This window comes from Octodon degus, unplaced genomic scaffold, assembly GCF_000260255.1.
Source record: "Octodon degus isolate 3935 unplaced genomic scaffold, OctDeg1.0 scaffold00126, whole genome shotgun sequence".
NCBI classification, from domain to species: domain Eukaryota; kingdom Metazoa; phylum Chordata; class Mammalia; order Rodentia; family Octodontidae; genus Octodon; species Octodon degus.
In genome coordinates this window covers 1,262,110-1,288,213 of record NW_004524702.1, presented here as the reverse complement: position 1 = coordinate 1,288,213, position 26,104 = coordinate 1,262,110, and the positions used below count along the sequence as shown (strand labels likewise).

The 26,104-nt window shown below is 54.3% G+C and overlaps 1 protein-coding gene across 9 annotated transcripts in view; it reads left to right on the top strand.

Annotated features, from left to right (window-relative positions):
• Window positions 1–26,104, top strand: part of Ulk4 (unc-51 like kinase 4) — a 380,871-nt gene that overhangs the window by 146,691 nt on the left and 208,076 nt on the right. For all 9 annotated transcript variants that reach the window (XM_023700793.1, XM_023700796.1, XM_023700795.1 and 6 more), the window contains 2 exons: window positions 9,209–9,301; window positions 24,615–24,663. In XM_023700793.1, coding sequence (XP_023556561.1) covers window positions 9,209–9,301; window positions 24,615–24,663 — 142 coding nt within the window. The remainder of the gene's footprint in view (window positions 1–9,208; window positions 9,302–24,614; window positions 24,664–26,104) is intronic.

Here is a 26,104-nt window from a genome sequence, read left to right as displayed (position 1 = left end):
AGTACAGTCCTCTCAGCTATCTCCTGTATGTATCCGCATCTGTTCCCCGCCCTTCCTTTCTCTTTTCTCTCCTCCCAGGGGTCCTTTCCTTTGAGCCGTTTCTTTTCCTTCCACTGTGTCAAGTGCACCTTTTGGATCCTCTTTACTCTTTCAGGTTCTCATGCTTGGAAGCCGATGTGATGTGTATACACGTGTCTGGCTGTTTCCCTGCGAGTTCGGTCTTTAGCTGCTTGGATGATGGTACTTTTAATTTTTCTAAAATGGAGACCTCTGAGCTCTTGGGGTCAGACAGGGTGACAGCCTTGTCAGGCATGTGCAGGGCCTGTGCCCCAGAATTCGCCCAAGACCATGGACCAGCCAACATTGTTTTATTTGAAACTGAAAATGCCTAGTTGCAGCTTCCTAAGAAAATGTTTCCTGTCCCTGTGGCACCCATGCCGGGTCATGTTCAGACAGTGTCGCGGCCACCACCACATCTGTGGTGAACGCCCTGGAGGAATTGCTGGCTGTCAGCGAATGAGTTAACAGCGAGGAAGTGTCACCTCTTCTCAGGGTAGTGCTTTCCCTTTACGGAGAAGAGCTTCAGTCTGAGTGTTGCGGCCTCCTGCCTTCAGGTCCGGATGCCCTTCATGGGTTCAGGTATGCACGGAGCATGGCATGACTGGCGAGGGAAGGACTGTGGCCCAGGCAGGAACTGCGAGGCAGGTCCAGCTTCCTCACAGGAGGGGCCTGTGTGCTCTCTGGCCTGAGCGGAGGAGGCGTTTCCCCTTCTCCTAGCCCAGGACTGAGTGCACCCCATTCACGCACTCGGGACCAGTGCTAGGAGCTCTCCACAGAGCCAAAGGCTCAGAAGCGTCACCTGAAAACACTTTGAAGTCCTGGGAGCACAGGTTCCTCTGAAGTGCTGGTTAAATATTGAGCCACTTTATTGTCCCCATATCACTTTCTGAAACAGGATTTCCTGCACAACACAACTTCTCAGTGGCCTCCTTGTGAACCCTACGGGGACTCTGCAGCCTCTCGCACAGCTTGGACATCTGCGTCCCGGTTGTCCCCACCGTGTCGGGGTAGGCAGGAGTCTCTTCCGGGGACAGCCCCATAAGTGTGATCGCAAGCATGATAGCCCTTTCTCACACGCTGTCCTCCTGGTGTGTAGACATGGCAGCAGAGTGCAGTCCCATGTTCTATCCCAGCTCCCGGGGCACCAGTCCCGCAGGTCTTGCCTTGTCCCGCCCAGCAAGACCGAGGCAGCTGTGGAATAGTTCCTCGGAAGGCACCGGGGTGTCTGCTTTCAGCCCTTCGGGTTGCTGGCTTGATCCAACTTCTTGTGGTTTACATTGTTTCCTAGCGCTTTTGTAACAAGTTTTCGCAGAGAGACAGGGTGAAGACAGAAGTTCTTTCTCCAGCAGTCCAAGAGGCCAGAGCTGAAACCAGGGCAGTGGCAGGACTGGGGACCTGGGCTGAGCCCTCCTCCGTATCCTTTTTGTGGTGACACTGGGGATTGAACTCAAGGCCCTGACACTGAGCTGCATCCCCACCCCTTCTGCATTTTGAGACGGTCTTGCAGAGTTCTAGGCTTGGACTTGCAGTCGTCTCAGCCTCAGCCTCTGGGAGTGCAGGGATAACAGGCCTGCGTCACTCGTGTGCCTCAGAGGCCTTACCTTGAGATCCTTCACTACGCCTGCAAAGCCCCCCTTTTCTGCATAAGGTCACTGTGGTGGCGGGTATCTAGATGCCCCCCAGGTCCCGTGTGCTTGTCGGTGGGCCTCTGGAGGTGGCTGGGTCATGGACGCGTGACAACTAGTTGGTCTGGCATCATTCTGGGTGTGGATGGTGGAAGCCACGCCCCAGGTGTGGGTGCCACCAACAGTAGGCATGCACCCTGATGGAGTACAAAGGGAGGGGAGGCAGGCAGGCTGCCGCTGCTCCCTGCCTGCCCCACCATGGCCCGTTTCCCCTCTGCCGCGCCTCTGCCTTGGAGCCAGCTGACCGTGGGCCGACACCTCTGTACACTGTGAGCTGAAATAAACTCTTCCTTCTTTAAATTGTGGGTGTCCAGTGTTTTGTCCTAGCAGTGAGAAAGTAAGACAGTCATATCTCCAGGCTGCTGGTGTTCGGGTATTGACATAATTTGGGGTGATTATTCAATTCACTGTGTAGCAGCTGTGGGGCCGTGGTAGAAGGCTTTTGCTTGAAGCCTCCACCCCTCCCAGCCAGGTCTCTCTGACCTCCCCCTCCGTCTCCAGCCTGGGGAGCCCTCTGCTTACCGCCATGGCTGACATTGGCCACGGAGACACCTGGTCTGTGGCTCGTGAGCTTGGATTCAGAGCGTGGCCCTGCTCTGGCCCTGTGTGGGCGCCTTTGCTTTCTCCTTCTCCTGCCTCCATTCAGTTTTTCTTCCTTCTGTCAGGTAGTTGAAATGCCAGTGTGGTGACTGGGTTTATGTGTGGTGAATGAAAAAAGATTTCTTCTCCTCTGGGAAGAGAGGTATCATAGATACTCAGGAATTATTCTGATTTTTATTCAGCTGAGAGACCAGATTTAATTTGAAAGGTTTATACAGAAATGAAGAGGCAGTATTTAATGGACCAAACTGACTCAAATTGACCTTATAATTAACATCAGCACCTCTCAGAAGTTTAATATCAGAGTCATTACCAGTGAACCTTGGTACTAGTGTTAGGCTGATTTTTGGAGCATTCTGTCCACTAGGAGTTGTTGTGTGAGGTGAGGATGCTTCTCCTTTGGTGCTGAACTGCAGCTTGGAGGAGAGCCTTCTCAGGTGGCACCGCTGCTGTTCCTGGGAGGGGTGTTTTAATGTCATTGAGTGGAAGTGTGGGTGGTCCCCAATTCACGTGGACTCAAGTCGTGGCTCTGGGGAAAGCATTGTGCTCCAGCGAAGCAGGGCTTGGGGTTTTGCCGGTTCAGGCCTTCCCTGGCCTGGGGGACAGGGACGATCCTCTCTCACGCTGCTTTAGGGCAGCAAGGAGCTGCAGCTCCAGTAGCCAGGTCAGAGGGGCCAGCGGAAGCTGCGGAGCTGTGTGTCCTCACCCAGGGTGGCAGTGTCCAGGTGAGGCCCATCATTTTCAGCTTGCTTTCACCTTGCTTTTCACGTGGAGACTCAGCCGCCCATCGGAGGAGCCTGTATGCTGACGGCCCTAGGTCGCAGGCTTTGGCGGTTCTGGCCCAGTTCATGCAGTAACTACGCACCGAGGGCTTCCTGGTGCTGAGCCTGGGACGCCGTGCTGGACGGCACGGCCTGTCTGCGCTCGTGGCGTGCCCCAGGGTGAGGCCAAGCAGTGATCACAGACGCATGGGGACTCCGTTTGTCCCGCGTCCTAGGGAAAGCAGCACCATAGACCAGTGTACCGGGAGACGGTGGTGCTGGGGACGGTGAAGGGAGGCAGCTGCACCTCAGGAGGCTTCGTCCGGGGCGGCGGCAGGAGGCGTGCCAGCCGTGGGAAAACTGTTTGCCTTTGCTGGACAGGATGCATTTCGTGAATGTGTGTCTTAGCCTAGTGGCTTCTTTTAGCTTTGAGGGCTTTGTATTGAAAAGAGATCACGTTGGTGACGAATGTGCTGCTAGCCTCTTCCCGACAGCGCGGGAAAGCCAGCGCAGACCTTCCTTTATAACTCTCTTGTGACCTGTAAAATCATCGGGACCATAATGATGCCATCCGTGATTAAGATCTGTTTTCTAGAAGCTGAGAACGGAATATATTCCTTCCAAACTAGAACTGTGTTTCCTTGTAGCAGCTGGAGTTTACAGACAGGTCTGTCGTGGCAGCAGCGTGCTGGAAGGTTGTGCCGCTGGGGGCGTTGTCCTCAGGCAGCTCTGGGTATGCGGGGCTCTCAGGCCGAGGCCTGCACTTGGGGCCTCTCTGCTCCCCCGCCGAGAGAGTGCTGTGCTGAGGCAGATGGACACTCAGCATCTCTGACCAGGATCAGGACAGACTGTTTCACTCTCAACTCTCCTTAGATAATTTTTTTTCATCAGAAAGCAGCGTCACAATGTTGTTTTTCATTTCACTTGTGTTTTCAGTCTGTGGCTGCTGGGTGCTGTCCCTGGACCCTGACCTAAGTGAGTCAACTCAGGGAACCTGGGAGTTAGTGAGGGGACCTGGGTAGGTGTCACTGTTGAGAGTGAGCCGGCCACTGCGTTTTGTTACATGTGGTGTTAACCTTGCGTGGATATTGTCCATGATGAAAATCTGCTATTGCCTGCTTGAAGAGGCCAGAGCAGGGCTTGCTGCCCCGAGCTATATTTTAACACTTACTTTGAAGTTGCGCTGTGTTTCTCTTATTTAAGGACATCTCCATGTACTGTCTGCTGATCTCCCCTCCTGACTTCCACTTCTCTGTGCGTTTAGGCACCTGCTTACTGTTGGTATGTAAATATCCATGCGAAGCGCTGGAGAATCACAGAACTCAGCTGGTCCAAATCACAGGCCCGGGATACTCTCATGACGACGGCTCTTTATTTGCTGTGTGCTACCTGTTAAAGTCTTGCGGTCGACTCAGGGTGCTGCCTGGTTCGAGGTCTAGAAGAGATGGCGTTGCAAGTGCCAGGCAGAGTGTGTTATCTGCCCCTTTCCGTAGCCTCTCCTCAGAAAGGCTGCGGCTTTCTCGGAGCTTGGTCTTCCCTAAGTCCCTTGGCTATCCGCAGCTCCCTGCGAGGCCCTGCTTGCCTGTCCGTGAGCGGCTCAGGCTTGGGCCCGCCTCACGCTCTGCTGCTCCACACTGGCCTTGGAAGCCTTTCTTTTCCTCCCGTTGTCGGCCTAGCTCAGCAGCCTTCGGCGTCCACATCGTGGGCCTAATGTGGCCTCACTCACCTGGCCATCAGGTGCTCTGTCCTGCTCTTTGCCAGTCATTCCACGTTATTGTCCTCCCACTTGGTCACATGGTTTCTCCATTCCTGGTAAGATTCACTTCTTTTGCCAGCGATAATTTTTCCCTCATTAGGTTTGTTTATGGTGATTTTGCTAATGTGAAATATTTAGTTTTTAATGACATAAATATTTTTCTCCTTCATTTCACATTTGTTGTCCTGCCAACACCAATGACATGTTTTTTACCCAGGAATATTTGTATGTCTATTCACTGTTTGCTGTTGCATGAGGTTGTAAATTTTCACAGTGACGTTTAATTCAATGTCTCATGAGGCATCCTTCACAGGGCCCCTGGCCGTGAATGGACAGGTGCTTTCATTTCTTGGCCAACTCTGTGTCTGCTGCTTCCCACAGGAGCTCAGTAAGTCCAGGATTTACTTATTTTCAGACTGAGAATAAAGACCAGGCAGGTAAGACCCAAGGACTGCGGGTCTTCAGCCTTGGTGACGTTAAGGGTTTTGGCTCCCAGTGGCTAGGGATTTAGTAAATGGTTCTCCCCGCCTGAGTTCAGCTGCGTTGGCTCATTGGTTGGAAGAGGCCCTGGAGGTAGAGGTGGGGCGCAGGGCGCCTCGGCCAGGGCTCTTCGAGTTTGTCTCTGCATCTGTTCGTTCACTCATTATGCGCCGAGCTGCAGACAGCACAGCACGGGACCGGTAGGCTCCGCACCCTGTCCCTCTAGGAGGTGAGTGCCTGAGAGCCTGGTGACTGGTGCAGCGCCGTCTCAGGCTTGGGCCCGAGTGTGCTGTGTGGACACACTGGTGATGACTTCTTCCCAGCGAGAGGGAAGCGGAGAGTGCTGCCCGGGAGGAGTCCATACCCCAGCACAGCCCCGAGAGTCTGTGGCTGTCCTGTTCGAGGCCTGCTCTGCTTCCGTGCAGTCAGTGCCGCAGGGGCGTCATCTTGGTTAGCGTCAGCACTATGCACTTTTTGTTAAGCCTGTTCTTAAAATTACTTTGCAGTCCTGTTGAGGATTTTTTCTCTTCTATTCCTGGACATTTTCTCTTGTGCTTTCTGTACAAGCCTGTGAATAGAGAGCTCACCTTGTGAGGTCACACCTCCTCCCTCACTGGGTCAGAAAGCCCAGGGGGCAGGACGGCCACGGCTCAGGGGGAAGTTCCCGCCAGGCTCTCCTGAGCTCCTCCGCCTGCACTTCCCAGATGCTGGCACAGTGGAAAGGGCCAGGACGTTCTTCCTTCATGGCCATCTTCAACGGCAGTGCCTCAGGTTCCCTATTCAGTATGTGCTAGGGAAAGGGTTTGTTAACATAGAGGTACAGGGCGTCTGAACGCTGGGCCAGCCCAAGGCCATGGCCTTTTCTTGGGCCCTGGGGCTACCCTAGGGTGTCGCTGTGTTCCAGGCTGAAGGCTCCAGATGGGACCCTCCAGCCACGCAGTGATGGTAACGTGGTGTGAGCATGCACATAGCTGGCCCTCCAGGCTGCACACAGCCCTGTGAGCAGGGGCCACCCCGTAAAAGCGCGGGGCGCAGAGCTGTTCCAGTTGACAGGTCCAGTGGACTGGTCTGGGCTCTAGACATAGCCCCTGCCAGCCACTCTGGGGCGAGGCCTAAGGTCTTGCTGCCGTGATCCCAGGTCCTTGCGTAGCTGTGCGTGCATCGTTAGCAGTTTACCAGTCTCCTGAATCCCAAGTCCTCTGGCAGAGCCTGGACCTGAGCGTGCTGCAGGGTCCCGGCCCGGGAGGGGCTTGGCATTTCACGAGGATACTTGGAGGAAGGAATTTACTGTTCTCTAATCTGCTGTACTCTTCCTTTTTAAAGAAAATTTGTATCGAATGTTAGTTTACCAAGCGCAGCATCATTTTTACAGATGTTTACTTGATTTTTTTTGTCTTATTCCTGTGGTGGAATAGATTGGCTGATTGCCTGACGTTTTTGTCTTTCCTGGCATTATTCAAGCATGGCCGTGTTGCATCTCCTAACCTACTGCTGGCCACTCTGTGGTGACCTAGCTGCGGTGTTGCGTGAGTGGGTAGTGCCTCATCTGTGCCGCACGCAGGCAGGTCTTCTGTTTTGATGTAAAAGCCGCAGGAGCCTTTCGAAGGCTTGGTGCTTCCTGCCCCCAGCTTGGCATTTCCTGGCGATGGCTCCCTGTCTGGTGTGCGCAGGGCCCTCTGCCGGAAGCAGGAACGCCTGCTCCGGGGCTGAGGGCTCCTGGCCCTCCTCTGCCTGGAGTTTTGGGGGTTCTCTCTTTTGTTTTTCTTGTGCTTTCAGGCTCCATTTCTTGTAATTCTCAGGTTGCCCTCCTGTGATTGTCCCTCTCCTCTCCTTCCGTGGATCCTTTTGGGTGACTCTGGGCTTAGCGGCTGTGTAATTAAGCTTGTTATCTAATGAGTTCCAGAGGAGGCTAAGGGAGCCTGGAGAGCCTGAGGTCCTGTGCGCTGGGGGAGGCCTGTGCTTCGCGCGCAGGATTTTAATTGCCTGCCTAGCTTTTCAGAGAGCTTTTCCTCCCCTTTCAGTTGTTGACTGTCCCAGAGAGCCCGTCGTGCGGTCATCCATTTGTCCATCTGTCCACCTGCTCACCACTGGACACTGTTACTGAGCAGCCAGCGTGGTGCTGAGACCTGTCCGCCGGGTTCATTTTATCATTAGCTGTAGCAGTGGTCAGGTCTCAAGCTCCCAAACAAGTGGACGGTCAAGCCTACATAGACAGAGGCGAATGGAATGGTGCCAGGGCTCCAGGAGCATCAAAGTGCTCTCATAGGATGCAAGGTTCTCTGGGTGCTAAGGCCAAGTTCTTCTCAGGGAAGCTGGGTTTTATTTAGTTGTCAGAGCAAGAGAGGGGAATACACAAGAAAGGCAGAACCGCTCAAGGGCTTCTCCAAGTAAGGTGGTACCTAACTTAGGAGAACTGTGTTAGCTCCAGGAAGGTCTCCACCAGGAGGGAAGTGCCTGCGGCTGCGGTCTGTCTAGCTGAGGTTGAGCCGGGTGGTCTTGGCGGAGGCCTTGTCTGGTCCTTGGAGGCCTCCAGGCTTTACCTGCCTTTCCAGGCCTCGGTGGGACCAGTGACTCACAGAGGCTCACGTCCTACGAGCCCACTGCCCATCTCCAGAGAAGAGGCCAGGCCTTGGGCAGACTCACAGGGAAGCACGGAGGCCGATGGGTTAAGTCCTGCCCAGGGCTGCTCCGCAGTGGTCTCTATCACCGGCGCTGACCCACCGCAGCCTCCGCCGGGGAGGGCCTGTGGGGAGCAGAAGGGAAACTGGTGGAGAGACGCAGTAAGACTTTCCAGCTTTCTTCTCTTGGGGCTTAAAGGGACTAATGGCGAGACCGCTGCAGAGAGACACTGGAGCAGGCCTGCAGCGCTGGTCGTGAAGGCCCGCTGGTGGGCGCCTGGGCTCTCAGATCCCCCGGTCATGACAGGGCTGAGCCTGTGAGTCCATTGCATAGAACATCGCTTTCCTTCTGGGATCCCGGGGCTTTGAGGTGCTCTGGGGGTCACCTGTGTGGCCAGCCCCGACAGCACCTTGACCCTTGAGTCTCCCCTTGGCCTCTGGCCAGAGCATGGGAATGTGCTCCCTGAATTTTAGTGCCTCATGGAGATGTGCTCAGGGTGCAGAACGTGGGCCTACACGTGTGTTGTCCCACATTCCCTGGCCTTGGGATTGAGCGATTGAGCTCCGTGTCCTTTCTGGGTCCTCTGCTATGTCTTCACCACGTGGAGACTGTACTCAACCCCTGAGCCCAGAGGGGTCCGAGATCCCCACTCAGCTGTGACTGCTCAGGGGTTCTTTCTTTCCTGGTGCCATGGCTCACGTGTAAATGTCCCCCAAAGCCTCACACTAGAGCGCGTGACTCGAGCTTGTGATTGATTTGTGTTCAGTGCTGGGATTCAGAACGCGAGTGCCACATCTGCCCTAGGCGGATGCATCCAGCATGAGGGAGGAAAGAGGCTCACGCTGCCCTCCCCTCTTGCTGCTTTTGCTGTCTTGTGCCACCATGAACTGCTGCCCTCTGCCATATGCCACCCTGCATTGGAGCCAGCCGATGATGGACTGAAACCTCCACACACTGTGAGACAAGTAAACCCCTCCTCCTTTAACCTCAGGTGTTGACTATTTTGTTCCAGAAACAAGAAAATTAAGGCATGTGGTGACTGTTTCTCGTGGCTGCCTCGTGACTTCCTCATCGTAGCCTGTCTGTGTGGCTGCGCCCTGACAGCAGAGGCTGAGGGACTTTCTGGCTTAGGGAGCCTTCCAGGCTCTGCAGCTCATCACAGTGTCCAGGTGTCTGTCCTGTGGTCTGCGGCTCCTGCCGTTCCGTGAGCAGCATTACCGAGCGTTTCACTGTTTGTGTCCCTGCAGGTACGAGCACATCCTCACAGAGCCCGACCCCGTGCCTGCCTACGCGCTGAAGCTGCTCGTGGCCATGACGGAGCGCAGCCCGACCTTTACCAGGTGCTGAACTTCTCCGCATCTTCACCTTATTTTTTTTTTTTTTTTGTTTTTTTGTGGAACCAGAGATTGAACTCAGGCCCTTGCGTTTATTCCACTGAGCCATCTCCCCAGCCCCCTTATTTTTTCTCTATGAATTTTTTTTGTATTTTGAAAATGTGTAGAGAAGAGAGATCCTAAAAGCGAAGCACTGGAGTGCTCGCTCTTTGTGGGTGCTGTTTCGGCTTCTGCTGCCACATTCCTGACCCTGTGGTTGAGTTTGTACCCTGCGCAGTGGGCAGTGCCAAAACTAATACATTCTTCCAAGGGGAGCAATGAATCCATAGTGTTTAGAATTGTTACCTTGCGCTGGGCTGATAGCTCAGTGGTCTAAGTGCTTGCCTGGCAAGCACAAGGACCCGGGTTTGATCCCTGGTGTCCTATGCCACGCCAGTCCTGGAAACTGCTGCGCTGGCCCTGAAACTGGGCATGGTGGTGCACGCCTGTAATCCCAGTGCTGGGGAGGCCGAGACGGGAGGTTCACTATGAGTCACATGTTACCTTATACCTTATTTTTGCAGATACCGTATGTAAATCTCTGTAATACTGAGTGACTTTCTGCCTTTCTGTCGGTTGACTACTTTGGAGAGCACTGCCCTCCTGCGGGTGCTGAATGTGGCATGCTGGTTACCTTGGTGCTGGAGGCCTGGGCACCTTCAGCCTTGCCAGGACAATTTGCTGGGGAGCACACAGGACGGGGAAGGAGGCGGAGGGTTCTTGGAGGCGTCCTGACCCGTGGGGCCGTGAGACACAGTGCCAAGCGGGGCAGCCAGCCGCTCTCTAGCGGTGAAGCTGCACAGTCTTGGCGTTGCTGCCACCTGAAAGGCATCCATTAGGTGCCGCTGCCAGCAACAAGGAAGCCGCGTGTGGGAGAGGGGGGGGAGCTGCCTGACCGGCTCCCTGGCAGGCGTGCTCGTGTGCGGCGGGCTCTCGGCAGTGCCAGGGGCCCAGGTCAGGGTCTCCTGCCTGCTGGGCTGCGTGGCTCTTGGCCAGGCACAACCTCCATCTGCCCTTGGGAGTGCCCCGGGATGTCACCTTGCTGTCCTGTGCCCCGTGGGGAGCTGCGGACTGAGCTGCTGCTGGGCTTTACTGACCGGAAGCTCGCATTCCGGGCCTGCTGGGCTTTACTGACCGGAAGCTCGCATTCCTGGCCTGCTGGGCTTTACTGACCGGAAGCTCGCATTCCGGGCCTCTCAGCACCTTGCAAAGGCTCCAGGGTCTTCATATCCCTCCGCAGAGGACACCGTTGTCTCTTCCCAAGGAGCAAGCCTGGTTCTGCAGCACAGTGTGTGTTAAGGCTGAGGGTGAATTGAGGCAGCTGTGCCGCAGCGGCTGACATCAGGAACCAAGTGCTGCGTGCTGACTGTCTCTTCCTGCACTGGCACAGATGGTGCTGTTTTGTTTTGTTTTGTTTTGGTAGCACTGGGATTGAACCCAGAGCATTGTACCACTGAGCTGCATCCCCAGTCTCTTGTCACTTTTAGATTTTGAGACAGAGTCTCACTAAATTACTCAGGTGTACTCCAACTTGCAGTCTTCCTGCCTCGGCCTCCATGGAGGCTGCTATTATGTGATGGATGTGCATCACTGTGGCCAGCTGGTTTGGGGGTTTTTTGAGGCAGGATCTCGCTGTGTAGTTCAGCTGGCCTTGAACACACTGGTTAGCCCTGGCTGACCTGGGCCTGTCAGCGACCCTCCTGCCTCAGCCTCCTGAGAGCCTGAGTCACAGGTGTGCACCACGACGCCCATCCTGCGATTTACTTCTTTAAAGTTGGCTTCAGCTCACGCCTGCGGTGTGTATTCTAGGTTCTTTTCTTGCCAGTTCTATTGAATTGAACTGAATTTCCTCCCATGGTTTGGGGTGAGGAACCCTGGAGAAGGAGAAGCAGAATGGCCGGCCTCTCTGACTGCCTTATTGTCTGAACATTAGAGACGAGTTAGCCTTTGCCTTCAGCTCTAGCAGTAGCTTCACACAGTCTGCCCGGCCCCCAGCGCCTCCCCGGGGCCTCTTCACCATCTTTCTTTGTTTTTTTAATTTATGTATTTTGAGTGTCAGGACCTGTAGTGATCCTCCTGTTTTCAGCCTCCCCAGCGCTGGGATTACAGACGTGCACCACCACGCCCAGTCTCTGCCAGCTCAGCAGGCCTGGGGGAGGGGCTGGCTGCATGCAGTGCCAGGGATCAAACTCAGTCCTTGTGCTTGCCTAAGCGTGGGCTTAGTCCGCTGAGCTCTCTTGCCGGCGCCTCCTGTCCCTCTTGGTCTGGGTCCTTCCCGAGCAGCTCTCCTTTGTAAACTCAGTGCGTGCCCTGGGATAGCTGTGCTTTGTGGTGGTCACAGACCACCAGTGCTCTGCGCAGGTCTTCTCAGAAATTGTTTCCATTTGTCAACCTGATGTGGAGGTCTTTGCGTACGAGTATTTATTTGTACTCTTATCTAACATCTGTGCTGTGCTCACTGGGGCTTTATTTTATTTCCCGTTCGCCCAGTGACTGATAATACTGAATGTCTTTTAATGTCGGTTCACTGTAGCTAATTAAAATGTCCGTGTCAAGCTTCCCTTAACCACGAGGGTGACTTCTCAGAAGCTGTTCTGTGGAGGATTTCCCTGGAGGCACATAATTTTTAGAGTGATACCGTATTGTGTAATTTATGTAATTTTACACAGATGCACAGTCAGGTTGCGATGCAGCCACAATACGGAGCCCTGTGTAACAGTCTCAGAGGGCAGCAGAGGTGGCGCACAGAGGTGCCGGCCACGCTCTGCTCCATTGGACAGCTCAGCTGTGCGCCCCACCCCCACCAAGGGGCCTGTGCCCACCTGGGGTCTCTCCTGGGCTCTCTTCTGGTTCCCCTGCCCCAGAAGGGTGTCAGGTTGGACCTGGATCCTTCGGTTTTGGCTGAGCGTAGCGTCAGAAGCAGAGCTGGATGGCTGCTGCCGCGGCTCTGCCCCTTGTGGCAGGCACCCTGGCCATGAGTGGCTGGCACGGAGCTGCTACCGAACTAGGAATGGGCTAGGGTATGTGATAAAGAATCAGGCCGGGGACTTGTCTCTATTCCCGTAACTAGAATAGTTTGTTTGATTAATTGGTTGATTGATTGGAGACAGGGTCTTGCTATGTAGTCCAGGCTGGCCTTGAAAGCCCAGAGATCTCCTGCCTCAGCCTCCTAAATGCTAGGATTATAGGCATGCACCCGACTAGGATTTCATGAATGCATTTGATGTGGAACATTTTGAAATGGATTATACATTTTTGCTGGGAAAAGAGAACAGCATAAGAGGCAGATATGGAGAAGCCGTTCCTTCCTGGCTGGGCTCCTGTAGCCTCCTGTTCTTCCATTTGTGTCCCTACACAAGCCAAGCTGAGTGTGCATTCTCTCTTTTCTTCCTTTTACACACAAATAGCACGGTATATGTGTTTTTTCTGCCCCTGAGTTTTTTTCGCTTAGTAGATATTCCCAGTTGCATACCGTTATGATACTGGAATATTTTTATATATCACAGTATGTGTTGTGTAGGATGCTATGCAGCAGGTTAGGGGGGCGACACAAAAGCAACTGCCGGTCCACAATGGTGTCTGCACCGCTTTGGCGAATAGGGTGATTACATCCTCTTCCCTCATTTCATAATTTATTAGCCTCTAAGAGACAGACTTGAGCTGTTTCTAATCTCATGATACTGGACACAGTGAGTGATCTTTTCTATTTATTACTTGGGGTCCTCTGGTGGGCGGCAGGAGCCACCTGTGTATCAGTTCTTGAGGGTTGGTGGCAGCACCACTCCTCCCCACTTTCAGAGAATAACAGCTTCGAGAACAGAAAGTGTACGTCGTCTGTGTCTTTTCTTGACAGACGCATAGATTGCATTTTCTGTGTATTGATTTGGTGAGTCCTCGATAGGGAATATTTCTTCCCTAATTGTCGACTATTTAAAATGAAACTCTAATTAATGACAGGTCCTTTGTCCCGAGTGAATGCATTGTATCTAAATATTTGGGTGAGGAACAGCTTCATCAAAGGTAGACGCCGTTGGTGCCCGTTCCCTGTTAGGAATCCCAGGGCCCCAGCTCTCCCCAGCCGATTTGGTGCCCATCTCTAGGCCTGGGTGGTCATTGTCAAGCTCCCCAGCTGATTAAACACATAGACCAGCTTCCGAGCCGCTGACCAGAGGCGGAGTGATTGTGAAAGACCCTGCTGAGTCGCCCGCAGGCCGGGCTGTGCCACACCTCATCACCCGAGTGAGAAGGAGCTTGGGGCGGACCCTGGATGAAGTTCCTGGATTGCGGGCTTTGGCTTTCTTTTTGGGGGCGTGGGGAGCAGGTGGCAGTTTGGGTCCCCGTGCTGAGCTGTATCCCCGCCCCCTTTTACTTTTGTTTTAAGTAGGGTCTTGGGAGTCTACTCAGTTGCTGAGTTTGGACTCAGTCTTACGACCCTCCTGCCTCAGCATCGCAGTGTGCCGGGAGGAGCGATGTGCGAGGCCACACCTGGCGGGTCTTTGTCATGCTGGTATGTGAAAACTGAGCCTTTTATTTTCTAGTTTTATTGCCTTGTGGTCAGCAGATAATATTTCTTGTTCTGTTTATTTATGTCCAACATGTGACATGTTTCATTTTGGTACATGTTCTCTGCTTACACGCATACTGTGGCAGGACAGACTTAGGCCTAGCTCTGAGAGCTGTCACCTCTAGTCTGGTGCCGAAGGTGGTCATACGTTAGAGGTCTTCCCATCACTTGGCAGCAGTGGAGATGAACCCTTGTGTCAAGGAGCCAACCGGGCTCTGGGGCTCCCCAGAACCTTCGGTTTACACACGCAGCCCCCAGGCCCGGGCTCGTGTTTAACCTGCTTCTCCACTTAGGAACCCAGCCCCTGGAAGGCGTCCTCAGCCACTTCCTCAAGCGGGGTCCACACCTGCACTTCTTGATGAGACGAGAATGTCAGGGGCCCAGGCGGGCACAGAAGACTGAAAGCAGATGCGTGTTGAGTTCTGCTGCTCCCCTTGAGCCCAAAGGGCTTCAGGCCCCTTCTCCTCTTTCAGGGGAACCTGAAGGGTCACACTGCTGTGCACTTATCAAACTTGTATCGTTGGTGCTGAAATTTACTTAGGAAGGCTTTGGAGCTTAAAATTGCCCTAGCTGTTGACTTTACTAGTGTTTTATGTTCTTCCATTAAAATTACCCTTTCAGCAGTTATGAGTATAAAATTTTATTTTATTCTTGAGAAGTTCAGCATTTTAATTTTCCTGGGAAAGTTCTTGTTCCAGCACTAGTGATTGCTGCCTGTGTCGGAAGTCTGTCAGAGCGTGGCCCCTCCGCTCCGAAGGCAGGCAGAGAGCTGGCGGGTGGTCGCACGCTCCAGTGAGGTTCAGCTGGAGTGGGCTTGGGGCCCTGCCACAGTTTCCCATCTGTGAGGCTGAGCTGTTGTGTCTGCTGATCCTGAGAAGGGTGGTCACCGCATACAGTGTGTCCCCGCTGTGCCCTGCCCATGTACACCTGAGTGCACACTCACCTGAGTACTTCACAGATGTTTCTGAGTCAGGCGTGGACAGCTATTCAGGGAGTTACACTCACAAAGCCACTTGGGAACTACTTGGAGTTTATTGCACACCTGTGTGGACAGTGGTCCTCTGGTTGTGCTTTGTGCAGCATTTCTCATCTGAGGGTGGAGTCGGAGCAGCCCCTCTGCTTGGCAAGGCTCTCCGGGGCCTGAGGACTCCCTGCTTGTCTGTGCAGGGTCTACACAGTCTTGTCCTGGGTCAGGCTTGGTGGCTGCTGCAGGCGGCTTGCAGGGAGGCAGGCGGTGTATTCTTTCATAAAGGGCTGTGAACCTTTCAGACAGATGCTGAGCGGAGACTCTGTGCCTGGCAAAGCCTAAAACACTTCCTGTCTGACTCTTCTGAAAGTGATTGTTGATTCCTAATGTAAAGGCATAAAACTGTTTTGTTTTTATTGATGCAAACATAAAAACTATTGGCATTTTAAAGCTGTGTGGAACTTTGTAGATCATTTGGGCAATTTTAAAATGTCAATTTTGTTATTTGGCTGTGGTAAACCCAGGTGAAAGGAGATAATACCCTGGGATGCTTGGTGGGCTCAGATCCCAAGAGGAGGGGCTCGCCTTGCCCCTGGGGCCAAATGGGGTGGATAGGACTAGAGCCAGCCAGAGGCCTGGGAGGCCCAGGCCGTTTCCACGGGGAGGACAGGCAGGATGAGTGAAGTAGGCCCAGGGTCAGGCGTGTGGATGGCAGAGGTGAGCTCAGGCCCGGGCCCCGGCCTGCCGTGTCAGGGACATGAGTGGCCTAGTGACCGGAGCTGCAGCAGTCTGTGGAGGGTCTCGGCTTGCGCTGAGCCCTGCGCAGTGATCCTGCTTCCCAGCAGTGGGCAGCCCGCAGGGCCAGCATCAGAGGTGCCCGTGAATAGCCTGCTGAGGATGGCAGGTCAGAGCAGGTGAGGCTCTTGGGCAGTTGGTTGACTCGGCGCACAGTTGATTTATGATGCACCATGAGATTTGGGGTCCAGGCCTTCTGATGCGTTGTTCTCTGTCCTGCCAAGCAGAGCCAGTTTTCTAAACTGAAGTGGCTATCACAGTGGGCGTCAAAGGGAGGCTGTTGCAGGTTGCATTGTGTCTACTTCCTGGGAAGAGCGTCCCATTCTCTGGACAGTGCCCTCCACATTGTGGGTGGAGGCGACAGCACTCATTCCTGAGGCCTGACGCTGTCCTTGCATGCCGTCACGCCTGCAGATGCCACTGCCTGGCACAGCCCGGCTGTCCTTCGGGGCCCTTCCAGGCTGGGACCCGTGGGCACGTCTCTCTGTCTATGTCTATGGGGCACAGCCCAGCGTCCTCTCTCCTGCAGAGCTCTATGCTCAGGGAGCGCCACACAGGCCTCACCATCCACCTCCGTGTTCTCTTGCTGCTCTGCTCGGGGGAGGATACCAGCCCGAAGGCCTAGGAGTTGGGCCAAAGAACCGTTTTTCTTGCTGACTCAAGGAAAGTTCACCGTATTAGCTGACTCCGTTTTGGTGTTCCTTCGCTCTGAGGGCGTGAACCTCCCTGTGCCTGCTCTGGCAGTTCTGCATTCTCCGAGTCATTTCCCAGTCACTGTGCACATTGTCTCAGAGCCCTCCCGAGTTCGTCCTCGATGCACGAACCTTCCTGTCTCAGCCTGAGGCGTGGGTCAGACCAGTCCTTGCTGCCTTGGAAACAGCCCTTGGCATCTGCATTCTTCTTGGCACCTGGGAGCTGCTTGTCACAGAGGTCTTTCTCGGGCCACTGTGGCTGTGGGGACCGCTTCCTCTGGCCATGGCACCCCGAGCTGGTAGAGATCCCTCCCTCCGTGGTGTCTGGGCTGCCTCGCTTACTGCTTGCTTGTGTTGGAAGCCAGTGTTCAGCTGCAGTGTCTGGGCAGAGTGGTGGCTGGTTCAGGGGCTGGAATCAGTAACTCACGTCCCTCTGAGCTGATGCTAGCAGGAGCTGCTCACACTGCATCCCCTCCTCTGAGCCACCAGGTAGAGCACAGACTGCTCTGCACACCCTGAGGTCATTGCGATGCTCTAACAGCATTGTGAAAATAGTGCTGCCCTGGTCATACCCTTGAGGGCTAGCCTGAGCCCACAGCGGGTGGGATCAGAGCTGGCGCCAGGCCTCTGCGTGCAGACACCAGGGCTCGGGCTGGAGCCGCCCCGCCGCCTGCTTTGTGCCAGCTGCGCTGTGTGTCTGAGAGTCCTGTGTGCCTCCCTGCTGGCCAGTGGGCAGGTGGGGTGGTGAGAGGCCTGTGCCATGCGACCTGGGCCCCTCTCCTGGTAGCACTAGGATGTGGACTGCAGTGCCCAGGAGAAGGCGGCCGTCATGAAGGCGCTGATAATGCCCAAGGGCCACCAGCCTTCCTGGCCATTGCAGTCCAAACATGATGCAGTATTTCAGAGGAACACGCGTCTCCGGCGCACGCAGGGCCCAGCGTCAGGGCGCTCCTCTTTGTCCTTCGCCATGCCATTTCCCTGCTTCTTTCAGCATCCGTCGGTATCATTCTCAGAATCAGAACAATGGCCTTTAAATTATTTGCTTGCGTAGAGTCAGGTTAACATCCTCGTTTTATTTTTTCCAACAAGACTTCAAAGAGGTGGCAGTGGTCTTGCGGTAGCCAGACCCCTACGAAAGCGCTGTTCTCACTGCTCCCCGCGGCCCTCTGCTTGGCAGCGGTTTCCAATTCCTTGTTACTGTCTTAATTTTTAACTGATTACTTAAAACCTTCTGGGTTTTCTAAAAATGTATTTAGCACAAGGTCTACAGGGTCTCACTATAGGGTCTCACCACACAGATCAGACTTGGATGATTCTCCTGTTTTTAGCCTCCCAAGTGCTGGAATTACAGGTGCACACCACCATGCCCAGTCTCATTCCCTGTCTCAGCACGCCCCGCTGGGGGGCCAGCACGGCACACCAGGAATCGAACCCTGGTCTTTGCTCCTGCCTATGCAAGTGCTTTAGTCTGTTGAGCTATCTGGCCAGCCTGCTTTCTGGTTTTAAACTCATAAAAACTCATATTTTGCTTCTGGTGGTGTCAAAATGCGTAGCGTTGCAAACAGTGATGAAGGAAAAAAAAAAACTGTCTTGAAAGGAAGCATTTCTATTGTGCCATAATATTTTGTGTTTTTGCGGCCACAGAGTCCCTAATTAATTCAGGAACTTCGTTTATCTGGACTTCATTGCCAGCAGGCCCACCTGTGGATAGTATGGTAGCTAATACAGCAATAATAGTTATACAGAGTTCTGGGTGTGATTAGTTTGCCTTCTGGAATCTTAAAAGAAGCCAAATGCTTGATAGTATTTGGCAGCTTTTGGCACTGCAGTTGCTTTCATGTCCCCTTCCCCTGGTGACATGCAGACAAACCTGTCATTTTAGCCAGCACTGCGCTCATGCTGGGCGCCCTTCACCATTCTGCCTGGAGGGGGCTGCGGTGCCCTGGTGGCCGCTGGTGCTCAGCTCTGCTGCACGGCCAGGCCCAGCTGGGGAGCAGACGTGCTGCTGCCCCGTGCCAGAGCCTTCCTCCACCAGGAGACTGCTGGGTTTATGTGGTGACAGCTACTGGCCAGGACGTGCTGCAGGGCCTGGCATGCAGAGGGGGCCTCTGGCATCTAATTAGAGAGCACAGAGCTGCCAGACTAAACAGCAGGCTGAGCCCCAGGCCTGCGCTGTCTGCTCGGTGCACCTTGGTTACCAGCCTGGACTGCGCAGTTGCTTAGCCTTCTCTGCCATCACGTCTTCCACCAGGGGCACCGCCTGACTGGTTCTCTAGGGGTCTGTGCACCCTCCTGGGGCACTCCAGTGTTTCTCATCATTTCTTTTCCTTGTTGGAGTCATAAATCCTGCTCAACCCACTTGTTCAGAGAGTGAACAAAGGTACTGCATGCTGTGCCGGCCCTGGAACTGGGCATAGTGGTGCACTCCTGTGATCCCAGCACTGAGGAGGCTGAGACAGGAGGCTCACTATGGGTTGGTGCTGTGTGGCGAGACCCTGTAGCAAGTAAATAAATACATAAAAGATTTCTTAAAAAGCATGTCAGGAAGAAAGCCAACAGGAACTGAACCTTTTCTCGTACTTCATATCCTGATCTCCCTCCCTCCACCCTCTCTTCTGCTCCCTTTTTCCTTTCTGCCTTTCTCCATCTCTTGTCTTGACCTATGTGTGTATTCTCGGTCTCTGTCTCTGTCTCTGTCTCTGTGTCTGTCTGTCTGTCTGTCTGTCTCTCTCTCTCTCTCTCTCTCTCTCTCTCTCTCTCTCTCTCTCTCACACACACACACACACACATACACACACGCATACACGCACAAATCAGGCCATTATACCCTAATCCCAGGACTGGTGGCTTTGAGTCTGTCCTTACTGTGGGTTTTGCCTCTCAGTGTCATAGGATTATGAATGGTTCTAGAAGCAAATGCTAGGTGAGCTAGACAGGAGGTTACTTGGTGTGAATAGTGGAATTTACAGAACCAGGACTGAATCTAAAATGTGGCCCCAGGGGACGAGGCAGAGAGCTAAGCTGTTCTCCCCACTCAATTTCCTCTTCCCTGTGTCCTGTCACTGTGTGATCCCAGGCGTGATTATCTGGCCAAGCTGTTGGTTCACCTAAGGGTTCTGTCCTCAGCCTTCCCTTGTCTGTGCCTAAACTTAGGTCATTCCTGAGCCTGTGTACCTTTCTGCCGTGTCTAGCACCTTCCTACCACGTTGTGGCACGGCAGCAGGCATGGGCAGAGCTCAGAGACCCACAGAGGGGCCAGGGCGGGATCCCCACACTGGTCACTAAGGACTCTACTGCCTGTTCTGGGACAGTGGCAGCCCTGGGTGAAGCCAGGCTTGGAGCCCTAGGAGGTACCGCAGCTGGGCACAGCACACAGGATCTTTTGGGCTGTGCACTGACCAGGCCAGGGTGCTCCCGCTCCTGGCCATGCTGCTGTGGTAGGGATGCTGCGGCTGTGTGTCCACAGACATTAGTGAGCTTTCAGGGCCATATCAGGAAGCTGAAGGTGGAAACATGTTCTGCAGAGCTGTGAGTGTGGCAGAGAAACTTCTATTTCTTTCTCCTTCTGTCTGAAACACTTTTCTTTTTTGCGGAAGTGGGGATTGAACTCAGGTCCTCCACTTGCCAGGGAAGCGCCTATTCTACTGAGCCATCTCCCCGGCCCACTTTTCTTGAGAGAGGATCTTACTGTGCAGTTCAGGCTGGCCTTGAAGTTACTACATAGCCCAGCCCAGGCGGCCACATAATCGCAGGGATCCTCCTGTCTCTGCTTCCCAAATGCTGGAATTATAGGCATGCACCATCACGCCCGGCAGAAACACTTGCCTTCAAATAAGACACAGTTTCTCAGACTAAAGTTCTGTGTGTTTGGGGTGGCAGTGGGCGCTGTCTCTGTGCCCTGTGCCCTGTGCCTTTGCTCTGCTGCTTAAGGAGGACGGTGCTGCTGCAGTGTTGTCTCCCCAGGGCCGGAATGTCCTGTGGAGCAGATGTGTGCCTGCCCCGCTAAGTGGCTGTGCCTCAGATTTGCCCACGCGGAGCTGCAGCCCTGCCCTGTGTGAGAAGTAGCCCCTTAGGTACTCACCTTTTGGGGAAGAATCCTGCAGCTCTCTGTCAGCGCATTAGTGGAGAAGCGTCAGGAATGTCGCTGCCCTCAGGTGGACGTGTCAGGCCACAGCTAAGCATCGTGGATCTGTTTCTTTTTGAAGCTGTTGCACTGACTCTGTAATTCAAAGCTCAGCTTGACCTCAGAGATTTCTGGTTCACAGTAACCGCCGTGGGCCTGCCAGGCTGGCAAGTGATGTTAGCAGGAGGCTGTGGTTGTCGCCAGGTGTCCATCAGCCCAGGGCAAAGGTGAGCCCCCAGGCCCTGAGGAGCCCGACATCTGTGTCGGCTGGACATGCACCCGTTTCCTGGAAGGCGCCCATGGCACGCGCAGCCAGCAGCATGGCAGAGTTGGCTGGCCTGGTGAGCAAGCCCAGGAGAGGTGCGCAGGGCCGCAGGAGCTGTGCACACCCTCAGCTGATGCTGGCCCAGTGCTGTCGTCCTCACGGCAAGAGGTAGTCTCCAGATCAGCTGCTTTAAAATGTGGATTCGGTCCCCGTAGGCCTGGCTGTCACTCAGTTCTTCAGACCCAGCTCAGAGCGCAGAGCCCAGAGCCAGGCCGCCTGAGACTGGAAGCCTGGGAGGGACCTGATGTCCAGCAGATTCCTGAGACCTGAGATTCCTGAGCCAGACCTCAGACCTGAGACCTGAGACCAGGGAGGGACCTGATGTCCAGCAGATTCTCCCCAGCTGGTTTTGGAAATGCTGGGGCTGGAGGCAAGCTGTGGAGGCCGGCAGCCTCTGCACAAGGACCTTGGCCCTGCAGCTGCTGCTGCTGCTGCAGGAGCAGGGTTGGCTGTGGCCCCTGGCCCTTGGCTCCTCCCGCAGCTCGAGCTGTGGTTCTGGGAGAGCAGCCCTGTGGAGGGCAGTGCGACCAAGGTCGGGGGCTGGAAATGGCATTCTCAAGCCGGCATGGGTGTGACTCGCTGTTCCCCAGTACAAACTAGCAACAGGGGGCCCATGTGACCCCGGGCGTGGCGACTCATGCAGCTGCTCTGGTTCTGTAATCAGGTGCTGCTGAGATATCTGTGAAGGTGCATTGTGAACGTTCTGTGCTGCAGACGGGCTCAGAACAGAGCTAACCAAGATTTCTGCAGTCATTCGGACCTATGGTGATTTTAGTGGTGACTTTAATCAGGTACCCACAGCGCAAGCAGTAGAGGTTAGCTGGCTCCTGGCTTATGAGGTGTCAGTCCCTGGCTGGCTCCCTGTGCATCATGGCAGATGCATTGGAGGGCAGAGCAGTGGCTCCATGTGGCTGTGGGAAGAGCCAGGCAGAGCTGTCTGCACCCACCTGCACCGTGCCCCACCTCCCAGCAGCAGCTCTCCCCATCAGTGTCGTGGTTCGTCCACTGGGGAGAACTGCATGGCCAGGGCCCAGTCTCCTCTCAGGAGTCTCCTCACCCACAGACTGTGGTCTTCCCCCCCACAGTGCCCAGCCACAGCAGAGCCGGGACTGTGACCTCTGACCTCATTTTCCAGGGCCCAGGAGTGGCGCAGGACGCTGTGGCCCAGTGATCCCCTGCGGGTGAGCGGCTTCGGCTCCTCAGAGCATCCAGTTGGACAGAGAAGAGTCACCTGTCCTCGGGACCTTGTGGCCCGAGCACCTCGGCCTCTGCCAGGCCTGTGGTACCACGCAAGGAGATCCTAAGGATAGGTGGATGGATGGACACTAATCTTTGGAAGCCATGCTAGAGAGAGCACACCATGAGACAGCTCGGCGTGCTATCCAACGTGGCCTCCTCAAATGTGTGGCCGCTGGATTTTATGTGTAACTTCCTGGGAAAAGTGAAAAAGCATTCCCAGTGCTGCTCAGCACGCCCAGCAGCAGTGCTGTTCAGGGCGCTCTGGAAGATGTTAGTTGTAACTTAAATGCTAACTAGTACTCTGTAAAGTGTCTCTCCACGTACCCGCTGCTGACTTCACACAGTTCTGAGAAGTGTTGTGTTAGAGCGTTTGTGGCCTCTTGTTCCGCCCTTGCTGTGGAGTTAAATTACCTAAGGTCAGTTTGTAGGTCCTAGGAAGCAGGAGAGATTTCTTTCTAAACTAAAATTCTACTTTGCTTGAGTTTGCTTTTTATTTGACTGGGGTGCCCTAAATTACACGAGCCAGACCAGAGAGCAGAAGTTTGGGTCTACACAAACGCAGAGACTGGGTGTCCCATTGCAGGTGACTGCAGGAGACCTTGTAGCCAGGGGCAGAGCCAGGGCAGGAGCCATGCTGGCCAGGAGTGGATGGGGCTCTTATGCGATGAGTGTGCTCTGCGGCCTGCAGGAGTGCTCTGGATCATGATGGCGGGGGACGTCCCTGTCCTGTCTCCATCCCTGCAGAAGCCCTGCCTGCCCCAATCTGTGACTTTCCTGGCCTGGGCCTCTGGGATACCATGCTGGGCCGTGAGGCAGCCACGTCCCAGGAAGCCGGGAGGAGATCAGGCTCCACCTGGAGTCTGCACGCCCCATCTGCGCGGAGAGAATGCACTTGAACTGAACGTCTGTCATCAGACCCTTTTCTCCTTCGTATATGGAGGTTGTGTGAATAATACATCGCTGATTTATTTTAATTATGGTTAATTTGTAACCGATGAGGCTTTCGCACTTGGAGCTTGCTGGGGTGCTGGGGTGCACAGACCTGCAGTAATTTAGCCAGTCCACTGACCCACTCAGCCCTCGGAATCACTCCTGGTGGGGCAGACGTTCAAAAGCTGTTCCTGGGGAAGTGTGACACGTCCAGGATGTTGCTAGCTGCAGCAGTCATGCCCTGCAGAGCCTTGCAGGCCCTTACCCTCCCGTCCAGCTGAACTTTCTCCTCTGTGACCCACGGCTCCCTCTTCTCTGTCCGGCTCCAGGCGCTTCCTGCTGTACCTCTCGGAGTTAGCCCCTGCAGATCCCACGGAGACCACATGCTCTCTTTGTGTGTGTATCACGTGGTTTAGAGCACCCTGGTCTGCATTCGTCCCCCTTAGTGTAACTGGCAGCATGCCTGTCCCTTTGATGGCTAAGTAACATTCCGTAGCGTATGGACCACATTTTCTGTGTCAGTGTGTCTGTCTGCTCATAGGGTGATTTGAGCTGTGCTGCCGTGAGGGTGATGTGTTTAGTGCTGGACACCAGTGGCCTCCGGTGCCGTATTCACCCTGGGCAGATGCCTGCCACTTTCCCTGGATACCTGTCATAAATGCCCCGTGGCAGTGCAGTGGTGTCACAGGCTCTCTTCATCTGTGTACCACAGAGCAGCCCCGCGAGGCTGTGTGACTCCCAGTCGCCCTCTGCTTTATGTGGGTGACCCTATAAAGTGACTCCAGTGCAGTGTGCTGCAGGCATGTGGTCCCCCTGCGCGGAGCAGGGCTGAGCTGCTGCAGTGGGCTGCTGCCTGCTTTTTTCCAGCCCTTGCCCACTTCCACTGTGGCCGCTTTAGTGACAGTGATGGAGTGGAGTGGCCACTCAGAGACTGGGGCCTGCAAAGGGTCAGATGGCCCTGTCTGGCCTGCTACTGGGAAGCGTTTACCAAGTCTTGGATAAAAGTATTTAGAGGTCAAAGATTTGTTCTGATTTAAAACATAAAACTACACTGTGCCTTTTGGATGGTGTTGATTTTATCAAAGCTATTTCTCTTAAATTGCATAAAATTATAACTGATGACAACTTTTAATTATATTTGATAAGAAATAAAGCCTAGAATGTATTGGGAGATTGATGTCTAATTTCTTGAAAATTAAGGATCATTAAAATTTATTGGAATGAATTCATTAATGCCGAGAAGACAGCTAATGAGGCTTATATAAAAATGACACTGTCGCCTCATATAATTCAGCAGTGTGGCGAGGGCTGGCTTCATTCTCAGCCAGCTTTACCTTTTTTGATAGCCTTTGTAATTATTGTGAATTTTAATTAATTTGCACATTAAAAATACCAGTCTACTTGATAGTTCACTTTGTGCTGATCAATAAGGCAAAGCCAGCTGCAGCTTTCAGAGAAGCCCCATATTTCATGTGCTTAATAGCTGCAGCTCAGTGTATTAAAAAAGAGTATTTAATTGTGCGGTTTCCCAGTCATAGAATTCAGCAATTAAAATTGCATGAGGTTTCGTGCTCTATGTTAGCGCAATGGTTCATATATATTTTTTCTAATAAGTGGTTGTTTTCTTTCTTTTTTTTTTAAACAGACTTGTGGAAGAAAGCAAACTGGTCCCACTCATTTTTGAAGTGATACTGGTAAGAGAGGAGCCTGCCTGTGCAGTGTGAGCGTGTGTAGCCCAGGCTCCCCTGGCCTGTGGCTCTTGGCTGTGTCAGGAGCCTCGTCACACCTCAGCTTTCTGCTCCGTGATTAACTGAGAGTTGTGCATGCTGGCTCCTTGTGTGGGGTGCAGAGTTGGCTCTCGTCACCCCGCTGAACCCTGCCGAGACCCTGTCCAGACCTGAGAGTTAGGTTGGAAACTGAGTCGCTGCTTCTCCCTAAGGCGCATCCCTGGGGAAAGGTCTTTTGTTCCCGTGGCATCCTCCTCCTGCCGGGGAACTTCAGGGCCATAGTTTATCCGTGGCAGTGGGAGACACAGAGTGGGGACGCCGGGGAACTTCAGGGCCATAGTTTATCTGTGGCAGTGGGAGACACAGAGTGGGGACGCTGCCTTGTCTGTCTGGCCTCTCTGTCATCAGGGCATCAGCCGCATCCACCCAGTGGGAAAGGAGCTTTCAGGAGTGCCTGGCATACCAGGCTGCACGCTGTTCTCACGCTGCTGGAGAAAACCACCATTTCTCCCCGGCAGGCCAGCCAGCCGTGTGGTGTGGGGTGATCTCCAGGGAGCCGAAGCCTGTTTCTCACGGTTCTGAGGGCTGTGCATGCCAGCAGCTGGGGTCTGATGTGGGAGGGCTGGAGGGGCAGCAGTTGCGCCCCGTGGGAAGAAAGCTGCTTGAGGTCGTTGCCAGAGACCTCACCTCTGTACTCAAGCTCAGCAGCACTTGCATTCAGAGAGGACGCAGTGTCCAGTTACTGCAGGACAGGGAGGGGCCTGGAGCGCCGTGTTCCCCAGCCTGGACTGGAGCACGTGGGGTGCTCCACGGAGTTTCTGGGGTAGAATCTGGAGAGGGCATAGGGAAGAGGAGAGGAAGACCCAGCAACCAAGAGCCAAAACAGCGGTGCTTGAGAAGAGCGCGGTGCTTGCTGCTGTGCTGCGCAGGTGGATCTGCTTTGGGAGAGAGCTGATGCCACAAACTGTGCAGCTGGCCATGTGGCTGGACACAGGGCCAGGGCCGAAGTTGTCTAGGCGGCCGCACAGGCCCACGTTTGAAAAGAGTCTGTGCAGGAGGTCGAGTGCAGAGGGCCTTGGTGCGTGCTCCCTCCTGCTGCCACTGCCTCTGGCGACCGGCCGCCGTGGCGCTCAGCCTTTGGCTGTCCTCCCGAGGCCTGGAGCCTCAGTGTGGAGTGGGATCCTTGCAGCCTGCACCATGATCCGTGTGGACCAAGCACCAAGCAAGTGTGTGTCTTTCACGTGACAGAGACTGCTGAAGGGACAAGTGCCTGATTTCAGCACTGACAGGCTGGGACAGTGGCCACAGCAAGTTGAACCAGGCCTGCACCTCATGGCCTTCTGTGTCTGGGCTGGGGCTCTTGCCCTGCCCAGAGCAGTGTCATGCTCACGATTTTTTTTTTTTTTTT